We start from the raw sequence: 19,176 nt of genomic DNA on the forward strand, positions 1-19,176 counted from the left end.
GGCCGGGTTCGACGCGGTGGTGCTGAACTATTTTCAGGTGCGTCCTCTCGGCAGGGTGGGTCGAGTTGAAAAGTTTTGGAGACATGACTTGACTCGGCGGCGGTGAACTTCCACTGTGCCTCTCGGAAACATTGTAAACTAGTAGTTTCCTTCTCGCGGCGAGCCGGGTGGAGGAAGAGATGTTCAGCACCAAGTCACAGGAAAGCGCCCCTGGTCAAACAGACAGCGCCCGATGGGGCTGGGACAAAAAGCAGCTTCTTACAGGACCTTTTGTGTCGTTTAAAGTAGGTTGTGACATTTAGTAAATGCTGGCACTTTAATTGATTTAAGGATTTGGTTGTTAGGGTTCCTTATAGTGTCTGTTACCAAAGTTTTCTTAACTTTTTTGTTATTCACACTCCTTGTAAATGAGGTGCAATACAGGCCTGCAATGTAGAAAAACATTCCTCCTAGCAGGAAACATAATAGACTTATAACTTAGAGAAGACCTTTTTTTTCTCATTTTTAGTCAGAAAAATATTTTTTTTACTGACTTTTATAGTATTTGACGAATTTGCGTTATTTTATAATTTATCACCTCAATGATCTTCAATTTAATAAAAAAAATACTTTGTAAAAATGTTAAGTAGATGTGATCAAAATCCTATAAACTGACATCTTTTAACAATGGAAGCCAATGAAATGCTGTAAATGATCAACAGAAAACTCAGTTCAGAACATTGAATTGAGTGTGGTTAAGTTGTATATTGTATTACCCCCATCTTGAAACAAACATCTTTTGAAATCAGTATATTCGTGTAAACTCTCAAGTTTTTCTAAATGTGTTGAGTCTGTGAGAGTTGAGCAGTGAGTCTCCACATTAAGTTAATGTCAGTAAAAGCCTTCTCCAATGGCAGAAACTTATTAAGGGTTAATCAGAATCAAGTGTTCACAACTCCTGTCACTGAGAGCTACTATCCAGCAAACGTTTGGATGTCATTGAGCTCTACAGAAGTCTGGTATTGAACCATTCACTGGATTTAGTTATGTTGAAACAGGGATGTATCTAAAAATTATAGGATAGAAGCTGTTGATGATTGGAGATGGATAACTCTGTCTTATACGCTTTGAGATGTGTACTACAGACTCCTGAGTTTGAATGTGTATGTTAATGCTCAACACATCCACAGTGCATACTTAAAGCAAGGTTTTTTTAATTCCTTATTTTCAAGTTTTTGCCAAAAAAAGATGTACACGTCGCACAAAAGATGGAAGTTTTTTTAATAACTGATTTTGGTATCATTTTCCACATCAAAACCGAAGTGAATAGAGATTTTTTTTTTTACTTTAGATGCACTGAAGCTCCTTTGTAAAATAAATAAATAAACACATCTTGCCAAACTAATCCCAGGTATTATGTTGATATGGGCCTACCTAAATCTTAGACACGTTTGTGGAGACGATACAATTCCATCCAGGACATCTTGTTCTTCTTTGCACTGAAAACTTTTCTTGATAACATTGGGTGACTGATTAGTACAGAACAATCACCATAAATAGACACCTCCTTGATGACATGGCTTGATGCGTGTCTCCCATCATTTCTCATTATTGAGGATAATAATTAATCCTTATAAATGTCTCCACTGCAATTCCACAAAGCCTTCTTAGTCAGACTTTGTTGGACAGTTGATTCTGCCATTTGTGAGCTGATGGCACTGCTGGACATCTTCAGATTCTTGAATGAAAATAAGCTTGATCCATTATTCTGCTGCTGCACCTTGTTTCTCTGACTGATCACCATGCCTTCTTTTCAGCCTTGCCAGCTTTCGCAACACTTCTGGAAAACTCATTCCGGTTTGAAATCTTTTTTTCAGGGAGGGAGACCTTGCTGATACAGTGCAACTATTCTGGGCTCAGTGTGTTGTTTCCAGTCCTGGTGTTTGAACAATGGCATAAAAAAATGCTCTTGCTAGCAGAGTTTGGCTGATGCTGGTTTGGGAAAATGGAGAAGCACCAAAAATTGATTAGATGTTTCCTTTTGTGAGCTTTAAAATGAAGTGGCACCTTCCTCCCTCATGGCCCCATTCCCCAAATGTGCACCTTTTTAACACTCTGTTTAATCTTTTTGTCTGAGGATAAGGCATAATAAAGCAGTTTAGTGTGGAAGTTTTGAGCCGATCTACCTGAAAACAAGCTTCACAATTGTACAAGTGTACAATTGTTCATTTTTGATTGTTGTTCACAGCTATCCGTTAAGGACAAGTCAGGATGGCTGACAGTCGAGACCAGTGTTGTTGCTGCAGCCAAGTCTTTATAATCTATCCCAAATTGGGTTTGTCTTGTTACATAACATGGGTGTCCCTGGAAAGCACTGTCAAACTAAAGTCCTCAAGGGCCAGAGTGGTGAAACTGTTAGATTCACGAGTGTATATGAGTCAACATGTCTAAATCACATAATTGGGTCATTAACAGGACTCTAGAACCTGAGCAAAATTACCTGTTTTCAAACACAGCTAAATAGTGCACATAGGGAAGTCGCTGATTCCAGGAATCAGCGACTAAAAATGCAGCCTTTTATACAGATCATGTTCACATTCACACCAGCCACGTTTAGTCTGCTTTAATCAAACTCTGGTCCATTTGTCTTGAAAGACCAGTTTGATTCAGGAGGTGTGAATGAGCAGTTGAACTCTTACGTGGAGAAAAAAAAAGTGAACTCTGGTCTGCCTAAAAGCCTAGGTCTCGGTTTGATTGAAACGAACTGTGGCAAATGCATATGTGGATTCCTGTTTTTGGAGCGTAGGTCGCTCCAAAAGTTGTGCTCATGTCTTCTGGGATTTTTTGAGTTATTTCCTTCAGCGGTTCTTGGCCATGACAGGCAAGGAGGGAGAACAGGTTTCTCAATTAGTTTGGATTCTTGGACACAGTGCAGTGTGAAAGTGAATTGCAGCAGCTGAAAATGTAACAAATGTTGCCCTTTTTGGTCCCCAACCGAACTAAGTCCACCAGAATATTAGGTGTGAAAACACCCTTAGCGAAGAAAATCTCACTACCAAGTTGCTCTGCAGTCTGCCCAAGAGATTTATCAAGTGATCCAAAATTATAGACAAGATTACACCAGCATTTCCTTCCTGCTTGTGGCCAAAGCAAGGTCGATATAGATGAGCTAGCTACGAGTGGAGCAGGAATTCAACATTATAAAATAGATTTAGGTTGAATTAGGGCAGAAACAGCAAGTCAAGTCTTGTCCAACATCAGCGTCTGACCTCATGAAGGCACTTCTTTTTATGTCCAATATTCTCATAAACGCACTTCTACGCCATTGAGCTGTTACGGCTGTAAAGAGTAGGTCAGTATCATATAAAATACTTTGGATTGTCACTCATGTTCATATTTGTGAAGGCACTGACTTGATAAGTTTGGTGTTATTGTATATTTTAAGCTCTGTTGCTAACAGATGTTTAAAAATGATGAGCCTAAGAATGCAGCAGCTGGCTGGTTCACAATGTTCTGAGCCAGGATCATTCATATGTTGTTTGTGTGTGCGTTGCACTGTGCGCTCAGGTGCGCTATTTGTATGTTGCGAAACCCTTTTATATGCCTTTTTCCATGAAATGTGCGTATATGTGTTTGCAGGTGGGCGACAAGCATATGAACATTAGCACAGACACTGTGGCCTAGTGGAGAGTGGGCAAAGTACAGAGATGAAGGCCTTCAGCAGAAGAAGTTGGAAGAAGTCGTAGAGGATTTGGAGGAGAAGCTTTCTCGCTCCATGAAAATGGCAACACAATCCCCAACAGTAAGTCAGGTTTTGTTTCTTAAAACATGCTTCTGTGCCTATGACACATTTTTAAGACCTAGTACTTTGTTTCAAAATTAATTTGAACCAATCCCCCCCAAATAACTATAAATTTAAAACAAATTCAAGGTTTCCCCCAGAAAACTTGCTAAGCCCAATGGCTGGGTGCTAGGGCAGTCATTCATCCAGCGGCCTGTCGTGTTTTTGAGTTAAAAAATGCTTAAATTTGACAGGACATTTTAAGAGATCACTTGATAATTATGTATTATTGAAAGATTGGAAGATTAATACCTGAACACCAACTATAAAGTCTTAAAAAATGCAAACATTTTAAAAAGACTTAAACAAATAAGCACTGCTCAGCCTTGTGGGGGCACAAGTAAAGCCTGGTGGCCCACTAGGCTTATAATACACTGGGGGAATCTCTGAAATTGTAAATATAAAATAATGGGGACTGAACTAGCTGTTTTATCAAAGGTCTTCCAGTCTGACCCACGTGTAATTACAGTCTTAATCAAGGTTTTTTCAAATATTTAGCATCAGGATCCCTGTCTCAAATTATTTCTCTGATACTTGTTGTTGGCATAGTGTCTGTAATTTCATGTCTTCCCAGTAATGGTGCTGGTGATGGGCCTGAGTTTTTAAAACTCCGCTTTGGAAAAATCTTTAGGTAATCATTATAACTTTGAGCTAATCAATTTATATTTTTCCTGACAAACTAAAGGGCTTAACTGAGTTGGGGCAATTTGACAAATTTAACGACCATCGGACAGCTTGTGCCCTTCACTGGTCTTTTGTCTTTTTTTTTTCTTTTTTTTTTTAATCATTTTTTTTCTCTTTTTCACATGCGTTAGTTTCTTAACTAAGAACAATGTTTGAATGAAGACAAAAGATGCACCCAACAACAAACAATAAACATCCCTGTTTTTAATAGTATATACAACTCCTTCCAGCTGCAAGCAAAGCCTGTAATTTTCTCCCAGAGTGCCTTCAAGTTCACCGTCGATTTATTTACTCTGAGTTTTAATAAAGACAAAAAATAGCAGCAGCATATTTTCAGAAAATATATACATTTATATAATAACCACAATGGTGGTCTTGGTGTCTTTTTTTTTCCAATTTTATTATGTTTATGAACCATTTCCAGTTCATATGTCTTACAAACTTGGTATGAAACAGCAAATACAAAAACTGGTCCAGCAAACGTACTCGACCATAAAGAAAAATCTAAATGAGTTTGCTCATTGAAAATAAATAAATGACTTAATAATCCCAAAAACTGTAATGTCTCCATACAGAATCGGTAACAGGAAAACAAGGAATATATATATATATATATATATATATATATATATATATATATATATATATATATATATATATATATATATATATATAAAACAAGTATGAAGTATGTTCAGCTTAATGGATTTGAACAGGTGATGAACAATGTCACCAGCATTCTGAAGGTGTCCTTATGGCCGGTACATACAGATGTTTTCACTCCGTCTGCGACTGAATGACTACTTTATTAATCCCCACAAGAGAAGGAGTTTTTCAAAAGTTTTGAAATTTCAGCAGACTTCTTTTGTTGATCGGCTCGTGATTTACGTCAATGCAAACTCCAAAAAAATAAAAAAATTCAACCACACCAGTGAACCGATGGACTGCCCTGTGTTATCAGAGAGCTGCGCAGTTTTGAGGCACATAATTATGAGTTTAATCTTGAGCAACGCCTCTTGACTTCTGGAGCGTAATGACCGTGATTTCCCACAAGCAGCGACTCTCTGAGGAACGGGAACGCAATAAAGAAGTGAGAAACGGTTCCGCTCTGGTCAGCGTTATGACGGAGCCACAGCTTTGTCCCAACCGCTGCGAAAAACCTGAACTACATGACATTAATTTGGCGTAATGTGCATTTTGTCCTTTGTTTGGATTTTTCTTTTAAATAAAATTCATGCGTGGATGAATCAGTCCTAATTTGGACTGTTTTCAGGGAAGAAATAAATACCAGCAAAACTAAATGAACAGAGGTAACATTGTAAAGAAGATTGGGTCTGTATTCCTTTACGTACAAACAAATTTTCCCATTCACTCTAGTTACAGTATTTTGGGAGTTTTTCAGCATGAAGAACATGAAGTGCTGCTGGCCTGAACTTCCCTCTCACAGCATTGGATTTGTTTGCAACTTCTCACTTTTGCGCCAAAGCTACTCTTACATTTTGTCGCTCAGTCGACCTGTTGAAAATAAAAACATGACGTATTGATATATTAATCTTCTGTGCCACACATTGTGAAAATATTTATATCACATTTTACGACCTAAAAAAGTCAAGAATGTGCTTGAGAAACTGAAATTCAAAAGTGATATTTCGACTGTTTTGTTTAGGAAAAATAGAATTAAATTACATTGTTGTATTTTTTTTTTCTTTCTCCTCTCCTTTCTCTGTCATTTGGCCCTACAGGTCAGTGAGCTTCCCTTGGAGGAGCTACTGGCTTTGTATGGATATCAAGTATCCAATCCACAGAAGGACACATGTCCTATAACCACCACTCTCCCAGATACGACCCTGGATAAGGTGGGATTCAGCCAAAGCATACATCAACTAGTGCCATTATTCATTTGTTATACAACTTCATAGTGGGTTTCTTGCTATTGGCTCAATTTACTTGAGCTATCTATGATTTTTGTGTATTCAGCCAATCACATTACAGAAATGCACCGAAAACATTAGGACAATTTCAAACACTGCTTAGTTTTTTGTAGTATTGTTGTTTGTTTTTTTGTGTGTGTTGCACAGGACCAGAAAACTAAGGACCTGTTTCATGGCAAGCAAGAGAAACAAGCTTCAGACTACGATCTCACCTCCTCAAACACCTCAGATTTGCTGCCCAGCCTCCAGGGTAACACACACAGGATTAATTACCCATAAAGATTTTCACAGCAAAAGAAGTGTTGATGAAAGTATTTTTGGTTTTGTCCTTTTTATTCAAATAAAAGAGCTGTAGTTATTTTTTGTCAAAAAAGTTTTTTGAAGCATTGACGTATTAATGTCTATTTCACAGATTAGATTTGTGTTATTCCCCCTTAAAGGAAGCTGAAAATTGTCTCCGCTATTTTGATCATTATTTTGTAGAGATAAATATTTCTATACTTTTCTAAACGGCTAGTTTATCGTCATTTGAGTTGTGAATGTGTTCTTTGGAGACATTTTTCCATTTCCAAACAATTAGCTGGCTTTGCTTGCTTGTAATAATGTCTAATCTAATATTTGGACAATTTTCCTCACTTATTTCTAACATATTTCTGAAAGCTTTTCCATAAACCGTTCAAGTATTTGAGGTGTTAGGTGCGCTCGACATCACAGCTGATTTGGAAAATGTTTTTCTTTTTTGAGGAGTTCTGCTCAGGGTTGAATAATCCTCTTTGTGCTGTTTTTGTCTCTTTCAGACAGATACAAAGCTACGAGTGTCAGCTCATCAGACGACGACACTGATGACTCTTCTATTCCGTCCAATGAAGAGCACAAGGTTAGCTACTCAGAATGATCTCGTGTTGAGTTGGTCACTGTGCAGCGGCTACATAAACTGGAGTCATTCAGACTCGTCACACGTTCAGTTTGTTTTAAATCTTTTTTTTTTTTATCACTCTTCTGAATAGTGATATGGGCATTTTACATGTGCAAGCAGTGAAGATTTTAATTCGATTCAAGCTTATTTCATCGAGGACAACACATTAAACCAGTGTTTCTAGGATCATCTTCATCTTGTAGTGAATGCTCAGATTTGAACCATTTTATTGTTTTTCTCTGCAGGAGATCATGGTCGGCTCCATGTATCAAGCAAAAATCCCACCAATAAATCCACACTTATCTGAGGAGAGAGGTGAAAAATGATTGTTTGTGGAGTGCATTTGTTGAGTAGACCTTGTAGACGTTTTACCGTAAATATTTTACCTGTAGATATTCTGAAAATTAGAAACTTGGTGTAAAAGTAGAGACTGCTACGCACAGACCTGTCATCATTCTCATCATCTCCATCTTCCTCTTCATTTCTCTCTTAAATCCCAATGTTTCCTGCTTGCGCTCCTCCAGCTTACAACAACGACGACCAGTTGCTGTGGAGGCCCGGGGTTTTGCCTGTACAGGAAGTAGAGGAATTTTTGCAGAATGCGCAGAGACTTGGTGGCCAGGAGGGGGCGGTATGGACCCAAATGGCTGCTGTCCAAGACAATGAGCAGGTACATCGTCAGTGTGGCATTTTATGCTATTCACATCAGCAGGGCTTGCAGCTGTAGGTGACTGCATTAAAATTTATAATGCTGTTTGTCTGCTAAACAAGCCAAAGGAACAGGGATAGTTTAGCAGGAGTCTTTAGAAGTTAATTTAATTGTCATGTGGAATTAGGTTTTGATTTCTGCCTTCTTTTTGACTCAACATTCAGGCGCTGTATGAACTAGTGAAATGCAACTTCAATGCAGAAGAAGCACTGAGACGGTTACGTTTCAATGTGAAAGTATTCAGTGGTAAGACTCTTCCTGTTGTCCTGGTTGACTTTTTTTTTTTAAGTGATCTGATTTGTACGATCCTATTCAGTATTGAACCACATAGTTAAACCTACTTGCGCTGTTAAACTTTAGCAAAGTTCTAACGTTTGTGACCGTTTGGTCCATTTGCTTGTTATCATTTGCATAATATAATCTGCTTCCCGACTGGCCGTCAGCTTAAAAGGTGGTTTACGGTTTATATCTGCTGTATTCATTCGGAGGAAAAAGAATAACCTGTTTAACAGGTTTAAAAAAAAAAACTCATTGACTGTTTTTGAGGAACTCATTCCAGATGTGCGGCTGCATATAGAATTAAAACGCTTTGTTTCAAAATAAATTAAAGAACAATGAGTCTCATGTGAAAGAGATAACTTGAGACTACTTTAAAAGCCTTAACTTACTTTTACTTTATCAAACTATATACACTTATAACAGGATGTGTGACGTAACTTGTCAGACTGTGTACTTTAGGCCATTTACCGTTTGGAATACCAGTTTGTGCCCCAGCTTAAATTTGACGATGTCTTCATCAGCATTTTCATCATTTATTTTTAGTAAATCTTTTCACACAAGGTTTTTGTTGTTATGATGATGACATCTATTTTTTCATGATGTCACACAAGGTGATGTGATGTGTTTGAAGTAATGCCTTAAATATATCCATGGGGTGTATCTCCTTCTAATCTTAATGCTGTGAATAAACCTATCAGAAGCTTTCAAAACCGTTTGAATGCATAGGATGCTTTTACATAAACTCTTCAATTTAAAAAAAAATGCCTAGAAAAAATAAAACCCTCAATAATTCTGCCATTTTGCAAATATAAATAATTTTGGTAATCCTAATGGAGAAGAGGTGGAAATGTTTATACTTTAGCTATTCTTTAGCTATATTTCTATAGTACACGTGCAGTAAAAACATGTTGTTTTCCCAAAAGCCTGTGACTTTATTCCACCACAAAACTTGAGACCCTTGTGTCGAGTTGCGACGCTCTAGCTTAGAAGTGTAGATTCCAAGATTTTCAGCAGGAGATGAATGATTTTTGTTATCAATATCAATCGATGTGCTTAACCTGAACTAGTTTGCAGGATCACAGTTCTCTGTGTGCCTACTGCTTTTAGAGGAGCTGTGTTCTTGGAGTGAGGAGGAGTGTAGGAACTTTGAGAATGGCTACCGCGTTTATGGGAAAAACTTCCATCTCATTCAGGCTAATAAGGTATATCATCAAATTTAGATCTTTTCATCCTTAATCTAGCCTCAAAACTTGACCGATTGTTTTAAATACTTGTCTCTAAAAAGGATTGAAACCTTTCTCCACAGGTACGAACTCGCTCCGTTGGCGAGTGTGTGGCGTATTACTACATGTGGAAGAAATCGGAGCGCCACATGTTCTTCACCCAGCAGGCCACAAGGGTGAGCCGGAAAAAGTACATCATGCAGTCAGAGAACATGTGAGTACTTCTGCAGAAATAACTGGGTTGAATGGTGACGCTAACTTGTCTGTTAGTTAAAACTGGAAGACGGGTAAGGACTGTTTGTAATATTGGTAAAAATATTTCTATAAATTAATTCTATTGTATAGACCAACAAATGGTAGTGCAAAACTTGGAAGTGGGAAAAATTTGACATTATATCTACGCTATAAAATTGGGTGTTGCAGGGGGTTATAATAATTACACAAATAGCTTGCCCTAATCATAATATATGACCAATAGGCTTGCTATAGACCCTTCTGTCTCGCTCTCTCTTTCTCTCTCAGTTACATCTGAGTGTGTGTAGCAACAAGTGAACTCTACCATGACATCATCCGTGTCAAATGTGTGTTTTTAGTGATTGTGCTTCTGTATTTTAGTGAGGATGGAGACCAGGATGGAGAGGGTGGAGATCTCGAGGGAAGCAACAATTCTTTGGGGTTACTGTCACAGATCTCAATAACCTCTGGACAAATGGAGTCCCGGTTCCCTTCCAGTACAAGTCTGGATCTAAACAAACAAGGTACGAATCAGGAATAGATCAATAAATGAGCTGTGAAACTGAGTTTGTTCTGCTGTAAAATGACTCTTTCTTACAGAAGGTCATTAAAACATGCAAGTGACAGTACTTAAGTATGTACATATTGTGCGGCACTACAGTGACAATGAACATTTAATTTGAACTTTTCTGAAAAGTAAGAAAAAACCTCCAGCATTAATGGAAACCAAATCCTAAGAGTCGTACATGCAGGTGTTTTTTTTTTTTTTTACTTTACTGTGCAGAATTCTTCAGTTTATGTTTTTTTTTTGGCATCGAGATCACATCATTTGCTTCATCTTCATTATGTTTTGTTATGTCTCCCCACCTTTGTTTTCTCCCATCCTTACTGTCGCGTGTTGTTCTGTCTGTGCATGCACGTGTGCATGTCTGTGTTTGTTGGGTGTGCATGTCTGTCTGTGCACGGTTCACGTTGGCGTTCCGCTCCAGAAGAAGAAGGCCGCCCCAGGCGCAGACGAACGCCCCGCTTTCTCTTAAAGCCATGACCTCCGTCCACACGCGCCACAGAAAGCAGGCTGGGCCTGCAGGTAAAGAAAACGGGGTGAACTAATGTGAACAAAAAGAACAAATAACTTGGCTCTTGTTGATGTTTGCAATCTGTTTCCAAGAAAGATTTGTCACCACAAAATTACGATAACTTCACGTGCATCGGTGTCTCCTCACACATTGTCACCGAAAATGCAATAACGCCCTTTATGGTTCCACATTTAGTTACTTTACAGAATCTACGAACTTGTGCTCAGAGAGCTGCAGACTGTTGTCTTTTGGCGAATATTTATTTCATTACTTCCCGGAAGCCTGAAGTCTTTTCACTGCTATCCACTGATGATCTGCCTCACTATTCCTTTTTCTTTTTTCTTTTTTTTTTTAAATGACTGGTAATCTTCTGACTGAAGTTCAGCAAAAATATATATATATATTTTTTTAGTAATGTGAATATAAGTAAACTGAATTGAACTGAATAAAGTACCTTTAATTTGTCTTTATATTTACGTCATTTGACGAAATTCTCAAAATAGACAAATTCCTTCTTTTCTTCTTCTTCCTAACATTGCTGCATAGGGCCTTTGAAGGGCCTTTATTTTATTTTTGCAATCGCTTTTTTTAATTGAGATTTGATGGAATATTTTTCTTTAATGATCTTATTTGAATCAGAAATCATGAAAAATCAAAAACGGAGCAAGTGTCTGACGAGCCTCAGTGGTTGTGCTGATCAGACGTGATCTGAATTTGTCTCTTTGTACCCAGACGGCGAGCTGGTGATGAGTCTATCCGAGCTGTGTCCCGACGAATGTCCTCAGCAGCTCTTCGATTGTCCGTTCTCTTTCCCATCCATGGACGAGCTCGGAGACGCCGACTCGGATCGTCCCTCGGCTCCGGTTCAGCTCCAGTCTCAGCCCTCTGACCAGCGCTCCGAGTGGGGCCGTGGAGACCCGCCGTCCCACCTTGACGACGACCACGGCTTCCTGAACTCCTGCTTCTACCACCTTCAGATGCACGGCAGGCCTTTCGTTTCTGACGGCCCCGGCTGTGGCGTGGCAGGCGGTGGGACTCGCGCCTCCCACAGGCTGCAGGTGGAATTTAACCTCCCCTCCACCTCGGCTTCCTCGCCCGCTGTCCTCTCATCAAACTTCCAGGCGTTGGGCAGCCTGCTGCACCCCTAGCCCTTTTGACATTGAGGCAGAGGGTAAAGTACATGGAAGAATGTCGTCCGTTTACTCGCTCTGCAGACAGATATTTAATTGGTCAAACGGTTTTTGCATCTGAAAAAGATGGAGCTGTTGCTCTGGAGGAGGCCTTACCATCAACGTCCGTCCGTTGTTGAATGCCGAGTGTTTAATTTATGACCGTCAGCCATTGATCGTGTGTATATCTATTAATTACAGTTTGTAAAAGCACAGTGTAGGGGATGAAAGCTGCAGACCAGTTTTCTAAATCGCATCCATTCTCTCACAGTCGTAACTTATTCAGTTTTTGTTTTTTTTAGTTTTTTTTATCATCATTACTCCTTTGAAAGAAACGTTGGGTTAAAGAGCCAGCAACTTGTTTATCTTTTCTTCTGTCACTTTTATTGCTGCTGCTGTTTCAGACGATTTTCCATCACACACATCAGATGCTCAATCTTGGCAAGTTTTTTATGTGGAAATTATGTCTCCCCCTCTTCGTCCGCCCTGCCTGTTGTGTTTAGGTTTCCTAGGAGAAATCTTTCATATTTACAATGAAACCTGTACCAAAATTGTATATATAGATTTGTTTTAAACATGAAGCCACAAAGGAGCTCAATAATTCCTCAAAACTTCATCCTACACATTTTAATAAATTGATTAAATTGTACTTGACGTGCGTGAATCAATTGGCTGGAGGACTGAGCCAAATTTGACACCGATTGTCAGGTCAAAACCTTTAAAATCTGTTGTTTTGGGTTTTTTTCAGTTTATTAAATGGATAATAATGAGCAGCACCCACTATTTTCTGTTCTATGCGTGCACCAATCAACAACATAAACTCTGCTGCACTAGCCTCCATCAGCTTCTTTATCTGATTTTTGGTAAATCAAATAAAAATGAGAGAAATATGCTTTGATTTTAGAAGTAGGGATACTGGAAAATAGATCAGATTGGTGCATTCTTTTCCTTTTTTTTTTTTTTTTTTACATCAAATGCAATATAAATAGGATTATGCATCACTAACTTCTGAGATATCAATCTCCATGTGCAGTTTGTCAGTTCCTGCAAGATCATTGCGTACCTTAGCATATAATGAGAAACGCTCATCCTTGAACGGCTTCATGTTTACATCCAGTGACAGAAACGCTTGGACAGTTTGTTGGTTAAAGCGCATCAACAACTGTTCTGGTCTGAAGGTAAAGTTCTCTTCTTCTTTGTTTTCATCTGGTTCACATCCTTTGAGCCAAGGAGTGACCCCGTCCTTTACTTCCAACCTGAACTTCTGGTTTCAATGTGGGCTTTATTTATTAGTAGCTGAAAACTCCCAATTTTCTTTTACAAAAAACAAGAACTGAGTTATGCACATTTGCTAATCGACATTTGGATCATTGTCTTTCATCAGAATATGTTTCAGATGTGAAATTACTCTGGTTTAATTGATGACGTAACACAGCTCTTGTTTTGAATTCATTCAGACTTTTTTTTTTTTTCTTTTTTACAAAAAAGCCTGAATGAAGCAAACGTCTTTGAAAGAAACAAACGGCAACACTCAGGAAATGTATGTAGAGTAAAAATTGTTGTTCGTGTCTGACTGGGACAAGCAATGTCTGTACATTTTATTTGCTTATTTATCCAATAATGGTAAAAAGAGTTAAAATGTCCTTTTTTAGTCATGTTCATATTGTTTATGTTTTACGTGTTGCTGCATTTTGCCGACTCTAAAAGAGCAAAAGGTTCCACAGATGAATTGGACCCGCTTTGTCCGTCTTCACTCGTTTCTTCATTTCCTTTCCTAACTGGTTGTGTGATCCGTTTTCAACTCGGAGTCCTTCTTTTTATTTTATTTTATTGTTTTTTAAAACAGGTAAAGTTGAGGCAAGACAGTGAAGACAGAAAAAGAAAACGAGCTGAAATCTTTTATTTCATTTTGTTCTTATGAATATATATATAGGTTCATACGTGTATTCAAATTATAAATTGCTTTCATCATATTTCTTTTTAAATATATTTTGTAAATAAAAATGTGAAATTAAACTTACCAGTGTAAACATTAAACTGTCGTGTTATTTAAATCAATCTGAAATGATGCAGTCTGATCTACTTGCAGTGTCCTGGCATTTGCTTTATTTGGTCCCTTTACTTAAAGATTTAGTTTGGATGGAGAGATTAAAAGAGAATGGAAAATTATGCCATTTTGCAATGATATCAACCACCATTTAATCCAGTTTCACCATTCAGTATATTTTAGTAAGACTATCAGAATCCCACATCTTGGTTTGGCGATATCTGAGCATGGAAGTTTTCCAAATCCCTCAGATTTATGTCATTTGAAGTCATTCTTTTCATTAATTTTTATAATTTATGCTGATAAATAAAAGCTCTATCTTCAGTTTTCTATCGGGCATCTGAAAATTTTAGGGTCAGAGTTGCTAGAAAGTTAGAAAAGTTTTAGAGAGTTTTGCTTCCATCTGAACATAAAAATAACCCAAGATCAATATTCTGCCACCGTGTCTCAGTATGTCTGACATCTTTCTGGTGTTGCTTCATGTTGTTTATTTAGAAAGGTGGCCCAGCTGGGTCATCCTGGTTTCATCATCACTAGGTTTTAGGGAGAACCGGGCCTGGATGCTTCTTAAGATGATTCCTGTGTTCCAACCTTGTCAAATAGTACAAGTACACAGAGAATACCGCAGGTTGTTTTCATGAGTAACACAGACAGTATTTGTCAAAAATATCCTGTGGTTCCTTTAGTGTTGCGGTTGCTATCTGAATGATCTCCCTCAACTAGACTTTCCGTCTAGTTTTTGCAATGCGACCGTGCCAGATTTTTACTGATAGTTTTTCCACTGCGTCATGAAATGTTGATAATGCAGAACAACATGTACAGCACAGGTCTTGGTGTGGAAAGAGAGTTTTAACTTGTGTCTAGTTATATTTATGATTTCAAATGGTAGAGACATTACATTTTCAAATTGGATCAGGCTTGTTTGGATATTTCTTCCTGAACGTATTGACACTTTTGTTTGTTAGTGTATTCGGCTTATATTTATCACTATGTCATCTTGTAAAGCATGGAGAGAAACTTCAATACATTCTAGTTGTTTCTGTCTTACTGACTTTGATGCAGAGCTTGGCACTGATAGAACGATTGGACCTGGAAGCGCAGTTCGGCTCTCGTTTCCTCCTGCGACGCAATACTAGTCTTACCTACTTAATATACAAAATGAAACGACAAAATAATTACACTACTGCAACTTATGCAGGATGTGTCTGACGAGTGGACTTCAAGTCTGGCAGCATGAATTTGGCAAAAAGACGTGCAACAACAACATGTCTGTATTTTTATGACCGTTTCTGCTTTTTGCTCCTGGTCTCAGATGTCAGATTCCTCGAAAACAAAACAAAAAATTCCTGTTTGCTAACAAGCATAGCAGTAAAACGGGAACTATAAAAACAATTGTTGACGTTTGAGTTCAGTGAAGAGGAATCTCAATGTATCGTAGCCTAATAAAATGCTTGTCTTCTGAGTTCAGCTAGCCTTAATTAATTACTTTGGAAATGTTTTATTTAAAAAGTAAGAGACAGTTTTGTTTTAATACCACTTGATCCCAAGTGGGAATAATTCAAGAAATCTTCGGAAATAAACTGGTTTTATTTTCAGCACAAACCCATTCTGCCAAAAAGTCACTTTTAAGTAATCAAGCAATCAAAAACAAGTTGCTTAAAGGCAGAATGCAAAAGGGGTCAATATATATTTTTGAAAAGTGTGCATCCTGGCACAACTGCAGCAAAACTAACAGCATATGAGAAAAATAACACATCAGCAGTCAGACGTGGCGGTAATGGGATGGTCTGGAAATGCTTTATTTTTGACATAATTGTTGCCCTAACTGATTGAACCACGGACTCTGCAGAAAATCCTTAAGTAGAATATCTGATCTTCAGGTTAATAACCTCAGGCTGTACTTGGATTATGCAGAAGAGTAATGATCCAAAGCACACCAGCTAATAGTTCATTAAAGAGTAAATTAAGTACTTGGAGTGGCCTAGTCAAAGGCTTTTCCAGACTGTCATTCTTGAAGAAGGTTGACTAAAATACTTCCACAAAGAAGAATTGGTCAAATTCCCCTGCAGTGATGAAAAAAGCTTATTAACTGCAAATGCAACATGATGGTAGTTGTTGCTTCTCAGACTGTGACTCTGTGTCACTTAGGACCAGTTTGGGTCGGACAGATTTTTTTCCTCCAACAAATAAGCTCATCTTTTGAAATTTTGTATTTATTCCAGATATTTATTTATCTGATATCAAATTTGTCCTGATCATCTGAAACGAGAACAAATCCACAAGAGAACAAGAACTTTTTTTAATGACACTCTAGGTTAAGTTTTTTTTTTTCCCCAAATCATGTTCTTACAGGCAAAAATCTGAGATAGCAAAGGGCTTTACACTTCTAAAAACAAAATTATTAATAAGCAAAGTTCTTAGGTTTAAAGTTTTTCCTTAAATTGTTGTTTGCAGCTTTTCTATTTTTTTCCGGTATTTCCCTGATCAGTACCTTAGATGGTGAACCAATATTTTAATGAAGAGCAGATTACTGAATAGGCCAGTTCATCACTATTTATTACTCAAAAAATATTGCAATAATCAGTCAAAGGTACAATAATAAAGGGATTTAAAATGTCTCAAACATATAGATGTGAGGCATCTATCAGAAACAACCACAAGGGGGCAGAAAAGTCTCAGTTTAAACTAAATTATTTTCATCTTCTTCTTACCTCCTTTATTCTTACTGTTTAACCCGCTCCGCGCAGCCCTTCACGCAATTTGATTTCAGGTTATTTAATTCACTTTGCTTGTGTGCAAAAAGTCAAATAAAAGTTGCAACTCAGAGCACATGTGTGGAAGATTAGCTGCTTAACTCCACAGTGCTGAACTAATATACTTGAAAGGGATAAACACGGTGCTTCTCATGCAAACAGAATTAAGTGTCAATGCGCACTTATTAGTCAAGGAATTACACACATGGCTGGATGCAACAAACAAATGGTAGCTGCTGAAGGGGGGTTACGCCTGCAGGGCAGCGGGGTCACTGAGGGCTGGAGTCCTGCTGTTGTTAAGTCATGCTAATTCTAGATTCTCAGTCCACAGGCTTTTTAAGGCTCCCCTTTTATGATGGGAGGGAAATAGTGTCTTTTAATTTTGTTCAAAGCCCAACTACAGCTCTTCGCAAAAGTACACCCCCACAAACCTTCTCCAATTTGGTCATGTTACAACCTTAGCTTACAATGTACCAACGTAAAGTAGTGCGTAGTTGTAAAATGGAAGGGAAATGACACAGGACGTTTATTGTTGTTTCTTCTTTCTTTTTTTTTTTTCTCCAATAAAAATCTAAATTTCAACTGCAACGACAGCTGCAAGTCTTAGGGGTCGGTTCCTGCAACCTTCACATATCTGGTGACTGAAAATTTTTAAATTTCCCCATCTGTCTTTTTTTGCTTAAGCTCCGTCAGTCAGGTTGAATGGAAAGTGTCTGTGAGCAACCTTCTCTTGTGACAGATTCTCAGTCAGACTTGCGTCTAGACTTCGATTGGGCCATCCAAACTTGTATGTATCAATCTCAGTCACTTCCACTGTAGCTCTGATTGCGTGTTTAGGGTCATTGTTCTGCGAGAGCTTCAAGCTCCACCCAACTACTCAAAGTCTTTTGAAACCTTAGTCTAACAGGTTCTCCACCAGCCATGCCCAGCATTTAAATCAACGTAACGACTTCTCTGTGTGTGCTGAAGGACATTTCCGCACAACATGATGCAGCCACCACCATGCTTCACCCTTCAGGGTGGTGTGTGTTGGGTGTGTGAACCGTGCTAGTTTCGTTACGCATATCGAGTCTTTCCTGAAATCCAGAAAGTTCTGTTCTGCTTTCATCTGAGTAAAACATCTCCTTGGCTGTGTTCACCACAAACGGCGAGTTACACTTCTTAAGGATTTATGCCACAGATTAAAATTGTTTTCCTGATTTAGTTAGGAGGAGACTCCAGCAACACGTCTGACAAACCAACGTTATTATTAACCAGCTGGTGACCTTCATCTGGGTCATCACAAAGCAAAGAGTGTGCATTCTTCTGTCAGCGGACGTACTAACACAGGTGTGGACTACTGCACCTCCTCCAGGCGTACCACAGTCCTGACTCTAAGAAAGGCTCTCCTTGCCTTTGTTGAGCCACGGAGAGCCTTGGTAGGGATAATTGATAAAATAGATCAATTGGGATCAAATGAAATGTTGGGATATTGTTTAATAACCCAGTTCTGCTCCCTGGCCTGTCTGCTGTGATCCTTCATCTTCAGGAGGCTGCTGGTCCATATTCTCCAGCAAACTTACAGACAGATGGGTTTATGCTGAGCTCAAACACCGACGGACTCTCTTTGCTAATAAAGTGACTTTTCAAGTGAATTTTATTTATAGGGAACAGAGTAAATGGGACTGGACACAAACACATACCGGACTCATACCGACAATGCAATCTCACATACAGCACTGTGGGTGATATAAAACATGACTCCTTAATTAAAGCAGCAGTCTGTTTAGTTCTGTCACAATCTGACAAAAGTACGAATGCAATACAGATAATCTAGTTCAGGGGAAGCTGCAGACCTTTGCCTCAGAATATCGCTTTTCTCTCTTCACTTTTGTCTGCAGATTTAACCCAGTTTACAGCTCTCAGAGATCCCTCCTCCTCCCATCTCTTTGCTTCAGTCTGTTGCGTCTTTGCTTCACTAGTTGACCGCAGAGGAGAGAAAAGTTGGGAACTTTTCTCCAACATTCCATTGTATGGAAGAGGATTGGACCCACGGAAAAAAAAAAAAAAAAAAAAAAAAAAACATAAAGCAGTCCTGACTTTAATCTCAGAATTCTGAGAAAAAAGTCAGATTTCTGAGATTCGTTTCACAATTATTCAATCAAAAACAAATCATGTCAAACAAAAAAAAAATAAAAAAATCTTAAAAACAACAAAAAAAATTAAGATGAGTCTATTTTTTTTATTTTTTTTTTGGGTTGAAACTTTTTTTTTTGGTTGAGTCTATTTTTACGGAGCCTTTCAGCATGTATAACAAATCTAACTCCATACATTGGTCGCTGTGTGTAAAAGGTGG

The 19,176-nt window shown here is 38.3% G+C and overlaps 1 protein-coding gene across 1 annotated transcript; it reads left to right on the top strand.

The window, feature by feature from the left end:
• Positions 1-2,333: 2,333 nt before the first annotated feature.
• mier2 (mesoderm induction early response 1, family member 2) lies at positions 2,334-14,098 on the top strand. Its single transcript, XM_016674594.1, has 12 exons — positions 2,334-2,385; positions 3,645-3,781; positions 6,247-6,360; positions 6,583-6,685; positions 7,233-7,312; positions 7,597-7,666; positions 7,876-8,021; positions 8,225-8,306; positions 9,447-9,541; positions 9,646-9,776; positions 10,178-10,320; positions 11,605-14,098. Exons 1-12 carry the CDS (start codon positions 2,334-2,336, stop codon positions 12,018-12,020), a joined length of 1,569 nt encoding a protein of 522 aa, XP_016530080.1. The 3' UTR covers positions 12,021-14,098.
• Positions 14,099-19,176: the final 5,078 nt, after the last annotated feature.

The sequence above is a fragment of the Poecilia formosa genome, unplaced genomic scaffold (assembly GCF_000485575.1).
Source record: "Poecilia formosa unplaced genomic scaffold, Poecilia_formosa-5.1.2 Scaffold98, whole genome shotgun sequence".
NCBI classification, from domain to species: domain Eukaryota; kingdom Metazoa; phylum Chordata; class Actinopteri; order Cyprinodontiformes; family Poeciliidae; genus Poecilia; species Poecilia formosa.